This window comes from Thunnus thynnus, chromosome 2, assembly GCF_963924715.1.
Source record: "Thunnus thynnus chromosome 2, fThuThy2.1, whole genome shotgun sequence".
Classification (NCBI taxonomy): Eukaryota; Metazoa; Chordata; class Actinopteri; order Scombriformes; family Scombridae; genus Thunnus; species Thunnus thynnus.
Genome location: NC_089518.1, coordinates 40,656,568 through 40,673,639, shown reverse-complemented (window position 1 = coordinate 40,673,639; position 17,072 = coordinate 40,656,568). Strand labels below are relative to the sequence as shown.

Sequence of the window (17,072 nt, the reverse complement as noted above, 5' to 3'; positions counted from 1 at the left end):
AGATCATCATATTGATTGATTGTCTTACTGAAACCTGGCTGTGTCATGAAGAACATGTCAGTCTAAATGAATCCAGTCCTCCCAGTCATATTAATACTCACATTCCTCCAGACACTGGCCGAGGAGGAGGAGTCGCAGCCTCATTATCAACTCTAGACCTGAACTTCATTATAACTCATTAGAAAGTCTTGTTCTTAGTCTGATAATCTAACTGATAATCTTGTTGATAGAGCTGCAGGCTCATTACGAATAACACTCGACTCCATCAACCCTTAAAAAAAGGAAGATAATAAAACATGAGAGGTTAGCTCCATGGTTTAACTCACAAACCTGCAAATTAAAGCAAACCACGAACCTTTGAAAGGATTTGGTGTTCCAGCAAACTAGAAGAATCTCACTTAGTCTGGCAAGATAGTGTTAAAACATACAGGAAGTCCTCATGGTTGTAAATGTTAAGTTATTAATATTGTGTTCATTATTAGGAGGAGCTCTGATGTTTCTGTTAGTTAGTTTTTCTTTTGGGGATCTTTTAGTTTGTTTTTTGGTATTTTCTTATTTGAAAGGCTTCCTGGCTGGTCTCTTTAGTTTTGGTTATTGATGATGTACTTCTGTTCATTTTTGGTAAAAAGTGGCAGCTTGTATTAATATAATTAATATAGGTTGCTCATTGTAAATGAAGGTGTAAACCAGCTGCTGTGCAGGTTAACAGTGGAGAAGTTTTTCTACTGCTGGGGTTTCTTGCTTTTTGCCATTTAACAGGACAGTTGGGTTGTTTTATTCCTCCTGGCTAGCTGGCTAGCTAATGTTAGCTGGCTAGCTAATGTTAGCCGGTTAGCAGGGAGGCAGCTAGGAGCAAAGACAGGCAGACGGAGGAAGAGGAATAAATGAGCAGCATCTCTACAACAGTAAACACATGAAATATTACTATGAAGATCTAATATAATCCTGGATCGACACTGATAGATGATTTAATTGATGAGAATCATGTTCAGATGCATATTGATCAGTAAAAAGGTGTTTAAATCTTTGTGTCTGAGCTGCTCATCAAGAATCTACTGACGTTATAACTAAATTCATAATATTTATGTGTCGAGAACATTTCTCAGCTTCAGCAGATGATAAAATATCAAATGTATTTTTCATCAGTCATTTATAAACAGCTGATTAATTCTTAATGAAGCTTTCAGAGAGCAGAGAAAGTTTATTGTTTAGGTTTTACACTGTTTGACACAACCAGGATATATAATTATCATTATTAAGGTCAAAATATCAGCCTTCATCATTTCAATCACTGTTACTGAATACGAGTCAGAATGAGCCCAGAACTCTACAGTGTTTCTATAAACTATAGTAACTATACTATACTATACACTATAGTAACTATACTATACTATACACTATAGTAACTATACTATACTATACACTATAGTAACTATACTATAACTATACACTATAGTAACTATACTATACTATACACTATAGTAACTATACTATACTATACACTATAGTAACTATACTATACTATAAACTATAGTAACTATACTATAACTATACACTATAGTAACTATACTATACTATAAACTATAGTAACTATACTATACTATAAACTATAGTAACTATACTATAACTATACACTATAGTAACTATACTATACTATACACTATAGTAACTATACTATACTATACACTATAGTAACTATACTATAACTATACACTATAGTAACTATACTATAACTATACACTATAGTAACTATACTATACTATACACTATAGTAACTATACTATAACTATACACTATAGTAACTATACTATACTATACACTATAGTAACTATACTATACTATACACTATAGTAACTATACTATAACTATACACTATAGTAACTATACTATACTATACACTATAGTAACTATACTATACTATAAACTATAGTAACTATACTATAACTATACACTATAGTAACTATACTATACTATAAACTATAGTAACTATACTATACTATAAACTATAGTAACTATACTATAACTATACACTATAGTAACTATACTATACTATAAACTATAGTAACTATACTATACTATAAACTATAGTAACTATACTATAACTATACACTATAGTAACTATACTATACTATAAACTATAGTAACTATACTATACTATACACTATAGTATAGTATAGTTACTATAGTGTATAGTATAGTAACTATACTATACACTATAGTAACTATACTATACACTATAGTAACTATACTATAACTATACATACATATATACATATAGTATAGTTATACTATAATAGTATAGTATATACATACACTAAACTATTGTGAGTCACTCCGGGAACAGAAAAGTGATCAATGTGAGAATCAGAGACTGTTAATAATCATAATCATCAATCAGCAGAAGATCACAGATCTACAACGTTTCTCTTTAAACTGTTGTTGTGTTTCTGTTGTTTGGAGGTTTCTTGGTTTGTCAGCTGATGTAACGCAGCGACCGGCTGACAGCTTCGCTCCAGCAGGTTCTTCTTATCTTCTTCTTCTTCTGGTCGAGTGTTTCTATTCCGGGTTTCTTCCATCTTTGGTCGGCTGCTTTCTCTGTCGCTCCGCCTCTGGCTGTTATAAAGCGCCGTCGTCCTCGCCTCCCTCCGTCTGACCTCACGCTCTGCAGCGGCATGGCTCCCAAGAAAGTGGAGGCAAAGAAGCCGGAGGTGAAGAAGGTGGAGGTGAAGAAGGAGGAGGCGAAGAAGGAGGAGGCGAAGAAGGAGGAACCTCCCCCTCCCCCCAAACCGGCCGAGCCTGAGCCTAAACCGCCGGAGGTGGACCTGAAGAGCATCGTGGTGGAGTTCTCCGCCGACCAGATCGAGGAGTTCCGTGACGCTTTCACGCTGTTCGACGAGACGCCCGCCGGCGAGATGAAGATCACCTTCGCTCAGTGCGGAGACGTGCTGCGAGCGCTCGGACACAACCCCACCAACGGCGAGGTGCTGAAGCTGCTGGGGAGGCCGAAGGCGGAGGAGATGCACTCCAAGCTGCTGGACTTCGACACCTTCCTGCCCATGCTGCAGCACGTGGCGCGCTCCAAGGAGCAGGGCACCTTCGAGGACTTCGTGGAGGGGCTGAGGGTCTTCGACAAGGAGGGGAACGGCACGGTGATGGGGGCGGAGCTCCGCCACGTCCTCGCCACGCTGGGAGAGAAGATGACGGAGAACGAGGTGGACCGGCTGATGGTGGGACAGGAGGACGCCAACGGACTCATCAACTACACCGAGTTTGTCAAGCACATCCTGGCCGGCTGAACACACCTTCTCCTCCTCCTCCTCCTTCTTCTCCTTCTTCTCCTCCTTCTCCTCCTCCTCCTTCTTCTCCTTCTTCTCCTTCTCCTCCTTCTCCTCCTCCTTCTCCTCCTTCTTCTCCTTCTTCTCCTCCTTCTCCTCCTCCTCCTCCTTCTCATTCTCCTCCTCCTCCTCCTCCTTCTCCTCCTTCTTCTTCTCCTCCTCCTCCTCCTCCTTCTTCTCCTTCTCCTCCTTCTTCTCCTCCTTCTCCTCCTCCTTCTCCTCCTCCTCCTCCTGGTGGACTGAGTGTCTCCTGTATGAAACGTTTGTCTCGTGTGTCTGTAATAAAACACCTTCAATCCTTTTCACTGTCGACTAGTTTTAATATAAACTTTATTCTCCAGATGTTTAATGAGTTGTTCTCGTTAGTTTGATCAAACATGTTGTTGTAAGTAAACGTTAACAGAATCTTCATGTCTTCTTCATAGAGCTCATTTAATATTCTAATCAATAATAATCAGTATTATATAACTCGTATCAACTTGTTGTTACTTTTTAAATGTTTTAAAGATATTTGACATGAAAGATGGAGGAAAACAAACTGCTGCAAATAACACAGAAGAAGAAGAAGCAGGTCCAACAATGACATCATTTATTATTAATATATATATAATCAGTCAGGACACTTAATCACAGTCTAGTCTCCTGCTCTATAATAATAAGAAGAAGAAGAAGATTCTTCACTGACTGCAGTTAAAAATTCTGTTAAAAAATTAACTAATTTAAAAAGTTAATTAAAACAAAAGTCGTTTCTTGTTCCATCATCTGGTCGTCAGCTTGTTTATTATCAATAAAAATAAACAATAATTCACTTATTTCTGTATTAGTTTCTGTATTAATCTGTTTTATAAGTGAAACATATCTGCATATTTATAGATAATTATTATCTGACATCTTTAAGCAAATGTGCCAAAAATCACCTGATTGTGTCTTTAAATGTGACGACTTGATGACTCTGTAAAACATGAATCAGCTGATTATAACAAACTCAAACAGGCTGCAGCAGAAACATGTCGTCATGGAGCTGCAGCGCCTCCTGCTGGTTCATCCAGTTACTGACAGTCTGCAGGACGCTGAGCTGCTAATAGTTTCATGACTGAATACAGAACCGAACATCTTAAAACATGTTTGCAGGGGATCTTAAAGCAAATGTGCCAAAAAGGATTCTGTTTCTAAAAAGTGAGGATTTAATGACTTTATGTGTTTTGGACATTTGAAGATATAATAATAATAATAATAATAATAATAATAATAATAATAATAATAATAATATTTTCTGAAACGTTTATCAGATGATTATAAATCAAACAGAAACACACTGCATCCTACATTTCCCATAATGCACCTCCATAGTCTTTTCATTGGTTGGAGCCTCTGATTGGCTCCTCCTCCTCCTCCTCCTCCTCATTCACGGTTGGCTTAAAGCCACAGACCCAGCCGCGTTCTGGTTGGCCGGCTCGGCAGACACTGCTCCGCTCTGATTGGCTGAGCCCGGGACTGTAGGTGTGCCCTGATTGGCCAGCTGAGCGTAGAGGCGGGACTTGAGGAATCGTGGGTAGCTGTCCGTCTCCATCAGGCCAAAAACCTGCTGCTGGGCCAGCTGGAAGGAGGCGGGGCTAACGCAGAGATGCAGGCTGTGATTGGTCGACTCTCTGACAGACGAGTCCACGTTGACCTATAGACAGACAAATGTCACATGACCAACCTTCAGACCAATCAGAGGACAGAGAGACAGAAAGAAAGGCACCTGTCTCGCCGCCGTGGTGGAGATGAACTCATCGTATATTTTTGCAGCTCTGGCGGCCATCTTGCTGAGGGGGCGTGTCCTCCTGAATCTTTCCACAGCCAACCAGAAGTCCAGGTTCTCCTCGCTGAACTCTGACCTCAGGAAGTGGCGGAAAACTGCAAGACCATCTGACCAATGAGAAGAAAGCAGGTAGACTAGTCAGCCAATCACTCCTCCCCTCGCTGCTGATTGGTTGGACAGAGAAAAAACAGCAGGTAGCGTCTTACACTGATTGGTCAGCAGAGCCTCCAGACTCCCCGCCCACCTCTGCACCTCCACCGCAGACGGCCTGAAACACGAAACAAGCGCACATCAGACTACAGACGATGTCCTGCCGATCAGATTATTGATTATTGCAGCTGTTCTGATAACTGTCGCATCTCTCAAACCTTCATCGGTTTGTTTCATTCTTCATATAGTTAATAAATCTATTATAATGTTGTTCTGCTGTTCAGTGCTGGACAGACAACATCTGTTGCTCTTCCTGAGCTTTCTACCACTGTCTGAATGTGTTCCTGTAATTAGTGCTAATTAGGCTAATTAGTGACGTGTAATATCGTCAGCAGCGTTATGATGAAACTTCCAGCTTCATTAGAGGAGATCAGTGACATCAGATCAATATCTGACAATTAATTAACAAATGATCAGAAGTTCTGCAGCCTTCAACAGTCGATATGTTTCAGGTTACTGACCTCACAGATATAAAATGATCTACATGAAGCAGAGCTGCTCAACCAAAACACTGCAGCTCCAACTGAACGCTATAAAAACACATTTATACTGGATTCATGCACATGAGCCACCTGAAAGGAACCAATCACATCCGCTTCTTAAAAATGTCCCAAAACTATTCTAAACATTCAGTGACAAGAGGATCCAGAAAAACACCTGAAAGATGAAATTCCAAGAACACGTTCAGAAAACTGAGAAATGAGTTTTGGTAAAGTTAGAAAGTTTGCTGACATCATATCAGCGTGTCGCTCTCAGTTAACCGAACGGCTGTTCCTGATGAAGATGCTAGTTTAGCGTTAGCATGAGCTTTAGAGCCACTAACGACTGCTTCTTCCTTGGACAGCAGGCAGGTCAACACATCTTATTAAACAGTAAGAGCAGATCTACAGAACATTTTCTGACCGACCCTCAACATTCTGCATCATCAGCTCATATATTTTAATCAGTTACATTAATCAGTGACATCCCTGCCTCAGACACAGCTGGAGTCTGTTCACAGAGCAGCTTTAACAAAGTCATCAATGGATGTGCGATACCACGATTCACCATGACAACGGGTGAATAAAAGCTTCCATCTGAACCCAGAAAATCACAGCAGATAAACCAGTTAATCAATAAAGTTCACTGACCTGAACATTGTTAACGATGATGAAACCTGACTGTGTTTTTATAATCTGACAAATGTTCAAATATTGTAAAAAAAAAAGCTAGAAAACAAACTGATGTGACAGATGTTGTTAGTTTATAACCTTCAAGGCTGCGAATATGAACATTTATGTGTGTGTGTGTGTGTGTGTGTGTGTGTGTGTGTGTGTGTGTGTGTGTGTACCTGTTATTTCTCAGAGCTTTCTCCAAACTGTTACCATGGAGACAGTTGCTGTTCTTCCGTCGCTGTAGAAACGCCAGGCGGCTGCGTACGTCTGAAGCCCTGAAGAAGACAAAGTGGGTGGAGCTCCATCAGTATAAGAATCTATTGATATTTAAATCACCGCCCAGGTAAACTCAGAGAGAGAGAGATGGTACATACAGACTCTTGGTCTTCTTCCTCAGTTGAAGGTTTCTGAACTCTGAATCCTGAACAGACAAAACAACAACAGACTGTTAATTAAAACCTGTTCAACAGTCTTCAGAAGAGCTTTCTCATCATCATCTTGTTTCTGAAAGAACCAGTGTTGGGCAAGTTACTTTGAAAATGTAATATGTTACACATTACCAGTTTCTTTCATTTGAAAGTAATAAGTTACTGTAAATATTACTGTCTGTAAAGAGTAATAGGTTACTTTTTACACTATGTGTTATTTTCACTGTTACCAAATTAAAAACTGAAGTACAGGTCTGCAGTAAATCAAGATAGGGGGGGGGCTCTTCCTTTCTTTGTCCCTCTCTGAGATGACGTGGTCACCATGGACGTATATAGAGAAATGGATACAGCATCAGAGGCTCTGTTCATTCCTATGACAGTTGCTCATGAGGTCAAAAAAGTTTGATTTCCGGGTATTAAATTATGGATCTTTCACATAGCTGCCGCATCTGTGCAGCCAATAGAGCAAGCTAGTGTTTCATTAACCCCGCCTCCCAACCACATGCTGAGGCGGCTAACTTCAAGCTTTGCCCTCCACTAACTAAAATATGGATAAAATAATTAAATCGTGCACCTCCTCTAGACTTTCCACATGTTATCGGACCAAATGGCTCAAATTTTGACAGTGAAACGAGTCAGTTCGCAGTTTATAGCTGCTCCTTCTCCCATGATTGTGTGCAGGAAAAATACTTTCTGGTCTCCTGTTGGACCTGAAGGTTGTAATTACACAGTTTGGCCACTGTGTCAAATCGACTGCAAAGTCCGGCACTGTTCCTACTGTTAGCTAGCTGACTAGCTTAGCTACCTGTCAGAGTAAAGGTGTTACAATAAAGCATCAGATCAGTATTTCATCAGATCGGGGAAAATGGAGACACTTTACCATCAGACAAACAAGTGAATGTGAAGTATGTGTAGTTATTACATAATGCTTAGTTATTACATAATGCTCAGTTATTACATTATGTGTAGTTATTACATTATGTGTAGTTATTACATTATGTGCAATTATTACATTATGTGTTGTTATTACATAATGCTCAGTTATTACATTATGTGCAGTTATTACATTATGTGTAGTTATTACATTATGTGTAGTTATTACATAATACTCAGTTATTACATAATGCTCAGTTATTACATTATGTGTAGTTATTACATTATGTGTAGTTATTACATTATGTGTAGTTATTACATAATGCTCAGTTATTACATTATGTGTAGTTATTACATTATGTGTAGTTATTACATAATACTCAGTAATTACATTATGTGTAGTTATTAAATAATACTCAGTTATTACATTATGTGTAGTTATTACATAATACTCAGTTATTACATTATGTGCAGTTATTACATAATACTCAGTTATTACATAATGCTCAGTTATTACATTATGTGTAGTTATTACATTATGTGTAGTTATTACATAATACTCAGTAATTACATTATGTGTAGTTATTAAATAATACTCAGTTATTACATTATGTGTAGTTATTACATAATACTCAGTTATTACATTATGTGCAGTTATTACATAATACTCAGTTATTACATTATGTGCAGTTATTACATAATACTCAGTTATTACATTATGTGCAGTTATTACATAATGCTTAGTTATTACACTATGTGCAATTATTACATTGTGTAGTTATTACATAATACTCAGTTATTACATTATGTGCAATTATTACATTATGTGTAGTTATTACATAATGCTCAGTTATTACATTATGTGTAGTTATTACATTATGTGTAGTTATTATATTATGTGTAGTTATTACATTATGTGTAGTTATTACATAATACTCAGTTATTACATTATGTGTAGTTATTACATAATGCTCAGTTATTACATTATGTGTAGTTATTACATAATGCTCAGTTATTACATTATGTGCAATTATTACATTATGTGTAGTTATTAAATAATACTCAGTTATTACATTATGTGTAGTTATTACATAATACTCAGTTATTACATTATGTGCAATTATTACATTATGTGTAGTTATTACATAATGCTCAGTTATTACATTATGTGTAGTTATTACATTATGTGTAGTTATTACATTATGTGTAGTTATTACATTATGTGTAGTTATTAAATAATACTCAGTTATTACATTATGTGTAGTTATTACATAATACTCAGTTATTACATTATGTGCAGTTATTACATAATACTCAGTTATTACATTATGTGCAGTTATTACATAATGCTTAGTTATTACACTATGTGCAATTATTACATTATGTGTAGTTATTACATAATACTCAGTTATTACATTATGTGCAATTATTACATTATGTGTAGTTATTACATAATGCTCAGTTATTACATTATGTGTAGTTATTACATTATGTGTAGTTATTACATTATGTGTAGTTATTACATAATACTCAGTTATTACATTATGTGTAGTTATTACATAATACTCAGTTATTACATTATGTGCAGTTATTACATAATACTCAGTTATTACATTATGTGCAGTTATTACATAATACTCAGTTATTACATTATGTGCAGTTATTACATAATGCTTAGTTATTACACTATGTGCAATTATTACATTATGTGTAGTTATTACATAATACTCAGTTATTACATTATGTGCAATTATTACATTATGTGTAGTTATTACATAATGCTCAGTTATTACATTATGTGTAGTTATTACATAATACTCAGTTATTACATTATGTGTAGTTATTACATAATGCTCAGTTATTACATTATGTGCAATTATTACATTGTGTAGTTATTACATAATGCTCAGTTATTACATTATGTACAGTTATTACATAATGCTCAGTTATTACATTATGTGCAATTATTACATAATGCTCAGTTATTACATTATGTGCAATTATTACATAATGCTCAGTTATTACATTATGTGCAATTATTACATTATGTGTAGTTATTAAATAATACTCAGTTATTACATTATGTGCAGTTATTACATAATACTCAGTTATTACATTATGTGCAGTTATTACATAATACTCAGTTATTACATTATGTGCAATTATTACATTATGTGTAGTTATTACATAATGCTCAGTTATTACATTATGTGTAGTTATTACATAATGCTCAGTTATTACATTATGTGTAGTTATTACATAATGCTCAGTTATTACATTATGTGTAGTTATTACATTATGTGTAGTTATTACATTATGTGTAATTATTACATTATGTGTAGTTATTACAAAATGCTCAGTTATTACATTATGTGTAGTTATTACATTATGTGTAGTTATTACAAAATGCTCAGTTATTACATTATGTGTAGTTATTACATTATGTGTAGTTATTACAAAATGCTCAGTTATTACATTATGTGTAGTTATTACATTATGTGTAGTTATTACATTATGTGTAGTTATTACATAATGCTCAGTTATTACATTATGTGTAGTTATTACATTATGTGTAGTTATTACATTATGTGTAATTATTACATTATGTGTAGTTATTACAAAATGCTCAGTTATTACATTATGTGTAGTTATTAAATTATGTGTAGTTATTACATTATGTGTAGTTATTACATTATGTGTAGTTATTACAAAATGCTCAGTTATTACATTATGTGTAGTTATTACATTATGTGTAGTTATTACAAAATGCTCAGTTATTACATTATGTGTAGTTATTACATTATGTGTAGTTATTACATAATGCTCAGTTATTACATTATGTGTAGTTATTACATTATGTGTAGTTATTACATAATACTCAGTTATTACATTATGTGCAATTATTACATTATGTGTAGTTATTACATAATGCTCAGTTATTACATTATGTGTAGTTATTACATTATGTGTAGTTATTACATTATGTGTAGTTATTAAATAATACTCAGTTATTACATTATGTGTAGTTATTACATAATACTCAGTTATTACATTATGTGCAGTTATTACATAATACTCAGTTATTACATTATGTGCAGTTATTACATAATGCTTAGTTATTACACTATGTGCAATTATTACATTATGTGTAGTTATTACATAATACTCAGTTATTACATTATGTGCAATTATTACATTATGTGTAGTTATTACATAATGCTCAGTTATTACATTATGTGTAGTTATTACATTATGTGTAGTTATTACATTATGTGTAGTTATTACATAATACTCAGTTATTACATTATGTGTAGTTATTACATAATACTCAGTTATTACATTATGTGCAGTTATTACATAATACTCAGTTATTACATTATGTGCAGTTATTACATAATACTCAGTTATTACATTATGTGCAGTTATTACATAATGCTTAGTTATTACACTATGTGCAATTATTACATTATGTGTAGTTATTACATAATACTCAGTTATTACATTATGTGCAATTATTACATTATGTGTAGTTATTACATAATGCTCAGTTATTACATTATGTGTAGTTATTACATAATACTCAGTTATTACATTATGTGTAGTTATTACATAATGCTCAGTTATTACATTATGTGCAATTATTACATTGTGTAGTTATTACATAATGCTCAGTTATTACATTATGTACAGTTATTACATAATGCTCAGTTATTACATTATGTGCAATTATTACATAATGCTCAGTTATTACATTATGTGCAATTATTACATAATGCTCAGTTATTACATTATGTGCAATTATTACATTATGTGTAGTTATTAAATAATACTCAGTTATTACATTATGTGCAGTTATTACATAATACTCAGTTATTACATTATGTGCAGTTATTACATAATACTCAGTTATTACATTATGTGCAATTATTACATTATGTGTAGTTATTACATAATGCTCAGTTATTACATTATGTGTAGTTATTACATAATGCTCAGTTATTACATTATGTGTAGTTATTACATAATGCTCAGTTATTACATTATGTGTAGTTATTACATTATGTGTAGTTATTACATTATGTGTAATTATTACATTATGTGTAGTTATTACAAAATGCTCAGTTATTACATTATGTGTAGTTATTACATTATGTGTAGTTATTACAAAATGCTCAGTTATTACATTATGTGTAGTTATTACATTATGTGTAGTTATTACAAAATGCTCAGTTATTACATTATGTGTAGTTATTACATTATGTGTAGTTATTACATTATGTGTAGTTATTACATAATGCTCAGTTATTACATTATGTGTAGTTATTACATTATGTGTAGTTATTACATTATGTGTAATTATTACATTATGTGTAGTTATTACAAAATGCTCAGTTATTACATTATGTGTAGTTATTAAATTATGTGTAGTTATTACATTATGTGTAGTTATTACATTATGTGTAGTTATTACAAAATGCTCAGTTATTACATTATGTGTAGTTATTACATTATGTGTAGTTATTACAAAATGCTCAGTTATTACATTATGTGTAGTTATTACATTATGTGTAGTTATTACATAATGCTCAGTTATTACATTATGTGTAGTTATTACATTATGTGTAGTTATTACATTATGTGTAATTATTACATTATGTGTAGTTATTACAAAATGCTCAGTTATTACATTATGTGTAGTTATTACATTATGTGTAGTTATTACATTATGTGTAATTATTACATTATGTGTAGTTATTACAAAATGCTCAGTTATTACATTATGTGTAGTTATTACATTATGTGCAGTTATTACATTATGTGTAGTTATTACAAAATGCTCAGTTATTACATTATGTGTAGTTATTACATTATGTGTAGTTATTACATTATGTGTAGTTATTACATAATGCTCAGTTATTACATTATGTGTAGTTATTACATTATGTGTAGTTATTACATTATGTGTAGTTATTACATAATGCTCAGTTATTACATTATGTGTAGTTATTACATTATGTGTAGTTATTACATTATGTGTAGTTATTACATTATGTGTAATTATTACAGTACCAAACTCTACCTTGGAGCCATTGAGTAGCAGCAGCATGTGGTGCAGAGACCCGCCCTCTCTGGTCAGCTGTTTCCTCAGTGTGTGGGGTGAGGGGGGGTGGGAGTTGAGGCCTGTTTCAGGGTCAAAGGTCGTGAGATGGGTGAGGCGGTGGATGGTGCTGTCAGACAGGAAGCGTGGCGAGCGAGGTTCCTGCAGCAGTGAACCCTCTGAGAGAGACCGACGCAGAACTGACACAGAGACAGGAGCTTCAGTTACTGTGACATTTATCATCTCTGACTCTTCATCACAGTTACTATTAACTCTCAAACAATAGACTGACCTGCAGGCCTGTAGGAGGAGCTGAACTCATCACCCCCTCCCTCCTCTTCATCACTCTCCTCCTCCTCTTTCATGATGAAGTGGGCGGGGCTGAACAGGAAGCCCCGCCCCCCAAAACCTCCCACACTCTCGGATGTTTCAGAAGCGCTCTCCCCCTCCCCCTGCTGCCGCTCCTCCTCCTCCTCCTCCCTCCCCCCTCTCTCCTTCCAGACAGGACTCCTCTGGGAGGAGAAGGAGGAGGTGAAGGTCTTGGCAGGAGGAGAACAGGAGGCGGTTGGAGGGAGGGAGGAGAAGGGGGGAGGAGGAGGAGTAGAGGAGGAGAAGGGAGAGCTGGGGGGGTAAAGAGAGGGGGAGGGAGGTCTGAGAGTGTCACAAAGGGAGGAGTAAGGAGAGGAGGGCCGATAGAGGAGGTCCGACTGGCTGAGAGAGAGGAGGCCAAAGTCTGAGTGGAGGTCTGAGAGCTGAGGAGGAGGAGGAGGAGGAGGAGGAGGAGGAGGAGGAGGAGGAGGAGAGTAGATGTAAACATATAAACAGCCATGTCGTTGATTGGAAATGTGTCAGTTAGCACAGACAGATGCAGCACAGACAGGTGACCAGCTGTTTACCTGCTGGTTGTGTCCGGACTCTGTGGCGACCAGCTGTTGTTGGATGTTGTCATGGAGACAGAGACTGACTCTGACCTTCTGCTCGATGCTGAAAGCCTCCAGACTGAAGAGACAACGGCAGCAGCTGTGAGAGCTCTGCAGCAGGTAGATGTGGAGAGGCTCTGACGACACTGAACAACACAAATAACATACTGTTATTAATAACATCATTATCATCATCATCATCATCATTATTATCATCTTCATCATCATCATCATCTTCATCTTCATCATTATCATCATCATCATCATCATTATTATCATCTTCATCATCATCATCATTATTATCATCTTCATCATCATCATCATCTTCTTCATCTTCATCATTGTCATCATCATCATCATTATCATCATTATCATCATCTTCATCTTCATTATCATCATTATCATCATTATCATCATCTTCATCTTCATTATCATCATCATCATCATTATCATCATCTTCATTATCATCATCCTCATCATCATCATCATTATCATCATCATCTTCATCATTATCATCATCATTATCATTATTAGCATCATCATTATCATTATCATCCTCATCATCATCATCATCATTATCTTCATCATTATCATCATTATCATCCTCATCATCATCATTATCTTCATCATTATCATCATCATCTTCATCATTATCATCATCATTATCATTATTAGCATCATCATTATCATTATCATCCTCATCATCATCATTATCTTCATCATTATCATCATCATCATCATCATCATTATCTTCATCATTATCATCATCATCTTCATCATTATCATCATCATTATCATTATCATCATTATCATTATCATCCTCATCATCATCATCATCATCATTATCTTCATCATTATCATCATCATCATTAGCATCATCATTATTAGCATCATCATTATTAGCATCATCATCTTCATCATCATCATCATCATTATTATCATCATTATCATTGTCATCATCATCAGTATCAGTATCAGTATCAGTGTCATCGTCATCATCATCAGTATCAGTATTATCATCATCGTCATCATCATCATCATGTACTGACCCTCTCTGAGCTGCAGTGAGTTCAGGTACAGGGGACTCTGTAGGACGTTACATCGTCCAGCTTCTTCCTCTCTGGTCAACAGCAGCAGGTCGGTGTAGATCAACACCGTCACCTGACACAAACACACGCAAGGACACACACACACACACACACGCACGGACACACACACACACACACACACACATTAACTTTATTCATCACAACTAAATGTCTAAATCTAACCTGAAGCCAAAACTGAACTTAAACTGAACCTGAAGTCTGAAACGTTAAATTTGATTCAACTCAGTTCTATTCATAAAGCGCCAAATAACAACAGAGGTCGTCTCGGGGCTCTTTACACATAGAGCAGGTCGAGACCAAACTCTTTAATTTACAGAGACCCAACATTCCTCCATGAGCAGCAGCAGGAAAAACTCTCCTTTAACGGGAAGAAACCTCAAGCAGAACTGGACTCTAGGGGGGCGGCCATCTGCTTTGACCGGTTGGGTTGAAAGAGAAAGACGGAGGGAGAGACAGAAGCATAATAACAACAACAACAACAACAATAATAATAATAGAAATTTGACTAGTAATAATAATTAGTCAGAACACGTGCAGCTGCATTCTGGACCAGCTGGAGAGTCTTTAGAGACTTGTTAGGGCAGCCTGATAATAAGGAATTGCAATAATCCAGCCTAGAAGTAACAAATGTGTGAACTAGTTTTTCTGCATCTTTTAGGGACAGGATGTGATTTTTGTGATATTACGTAAGTGAAAAAAGGCAGTCCTTGAGATTTGATTTATGTGGGAGTTAAAGGACATATCCTGATCAAAGATAACTCCCAGATTCCTTACGGTGGTGCTGGAGGCCAGGGTAATGCCATCCAGAGTAGCTTTATCATTAGATAATGTGTTTCTAAGGTGTTTAGGGCCAAACACAATAACTTCAGTTTTATCTGAGTTTAGTAGCAGAAAATTGCAGGTCATCCAGGTCTTTATGTCGTTAAGGCATGTTTGGAGTTTGTTTAACTGATTGGTTTCATCAGGCTTCATTGATAAATATAATTGGGTGTCATCTGCATAACAATGAAAATTTATGGAGTGTTTCCTAATAATATTACCTAAAGGAAGCATATATAAGGTGAATAGAATTGGTCCAAGTACAGAATCTTGTGGAAGTCCGTGTCTAACTTTTGCCTTCATGGAGGATTCATCATTAACATGTACAAACTGAAATCAGTCTGATAAATAGGACTTAAACCAGCTTAATGCAGTTCCTTTAATGCCAATTAAATGTTCCAGTCTCTGCAAAAGGATTTGATGGTCAATTGTGTTGAATGCAGCACTAAGATCTAACAGGACAAGTATAGAGACAAATCCTTTGTCCGATGCTGTTAGGAGGTCATTTGTGACTTTCACCAGTGCTGTCTCTGTGCTATGATGCCTCTAAATCCTGACTGAAAATCCTCAAATAAACTATTGTTATGTAGAAAGTCACATAACTGATTAGAGACTGCTTTCTCAAGGATCTTGGATAGAAATGGAAGGTTAGATATAGGTCTATAATTGGCTAAAACACCTGAATCAAGAGTAGGCTTCTTAAGAAGAGGTTTAATTACAGCTACTTTAAAGGACTGTGGTACATAGCCTGTTACTAAAGACAGATTGATCATATCTAGTAAAGAAGTGCTCACTAAGGGTAAGGCTTCCTTAAGCAGCCTAGTTGGGATGGGATCTAAGAGACAGGTTGATGGTTTAGATGAACAAATCATTGAAGTTAGTTCAGGAAAGTCTACTGGAGAAAAACAGTCCAAATATATGTCAGGATTTACTGTTGTTTCTAAGGTTCCTGTGTTTGGGGAGAGAACGGTGCCTGTTGAGGGCAGGAGGTGGTTAATTTTGTCTCTAATAGTTAGAATTTTATCATTAAAGAAGCTCATAAAGTCATTACTACTGAGAGCTATAGGAATACATGGATCAATAGAGTTATGACTCTTTGTCAGCCAAAGTGCTGAAAAGGAACCTAGGGCAGTTTTTATTCTCTTCTATTAATGCTGAGTAATAGGCGGCTCTGGCATTACAGAGGGCCTTCCTATATGTTTTAACACTATCTTGCCAGACTAAGTGAGACTCTTCTAGTTTGCTGGAACGCCAAATCCTTTCATATGTTCATGATTTTTGCTTTAATTTGCAGGTTTGGGAGTTAAACCATGGAGCTAACC

The 17,072-nt window shown here is 35.6% G+C and overlaps 1 protein-coding gene and 1 pseudogene across 3 annotated transcripts in view; one reads left to right on the top strand and one right to left on the bottom strand.

Annotated features, from left to right (window-relative positions):
• Positions 1-2,636: 2,636 nt before the first annotated feature.
• LOC137171274 (myosin light chain 1, cardiac muscle pseudogene) lies at positions 2,637-3,636 on the top strand (annotated as a pseudogene).
• The window catches only part of LOC137171256 (regulator of G-protein signaling 3-like), a 28,810-nt gene continuing 15,164 nt past the window's right edge, over positions 3,427-17,072 (bottom strand). For all 3 annotated transcript variants that reach the window (XM_067575163.1, XM_067575172.1, XM_067575178.1), the window contains 9 exons: positions 14,872-14,983; positions 13,799-13,968; positions 13,195-13,654; positions 12,885-13,102; positions 6,878-6,924; positions 6,680-6,778; positions 5,346-5,407; positions 5,080-5,246; positions 3,427-5,007 (listed from right to left, as the gene is read on the bottom strand). In XM_067575163.1, the coding sequence (XP_067431264.1) occupies positions 4,741-5,007; positions 5,080-5,246; positions 5,346-5,407; positions 6,680-6,778; positions 6,878-6,924; positions 12,885-13,102; positions 13,195-13,654; positions 13,799-13,968; positions 14,872-14,983 (1,602 nt within the window). In that variant the 3' untranslated portion in view covers positions 3,427-4,740. The remainder of the gene's footprint in view (positions 5,008-5,079; positions 5,247-5,345; positions 5,408-6,679; positions 6,779-6,877; positions 6,925-12,884; positions 13,103-13,194; positions 13,655-13,798; positions 13,969-14,871; positions 14,984-17,072) is intronic.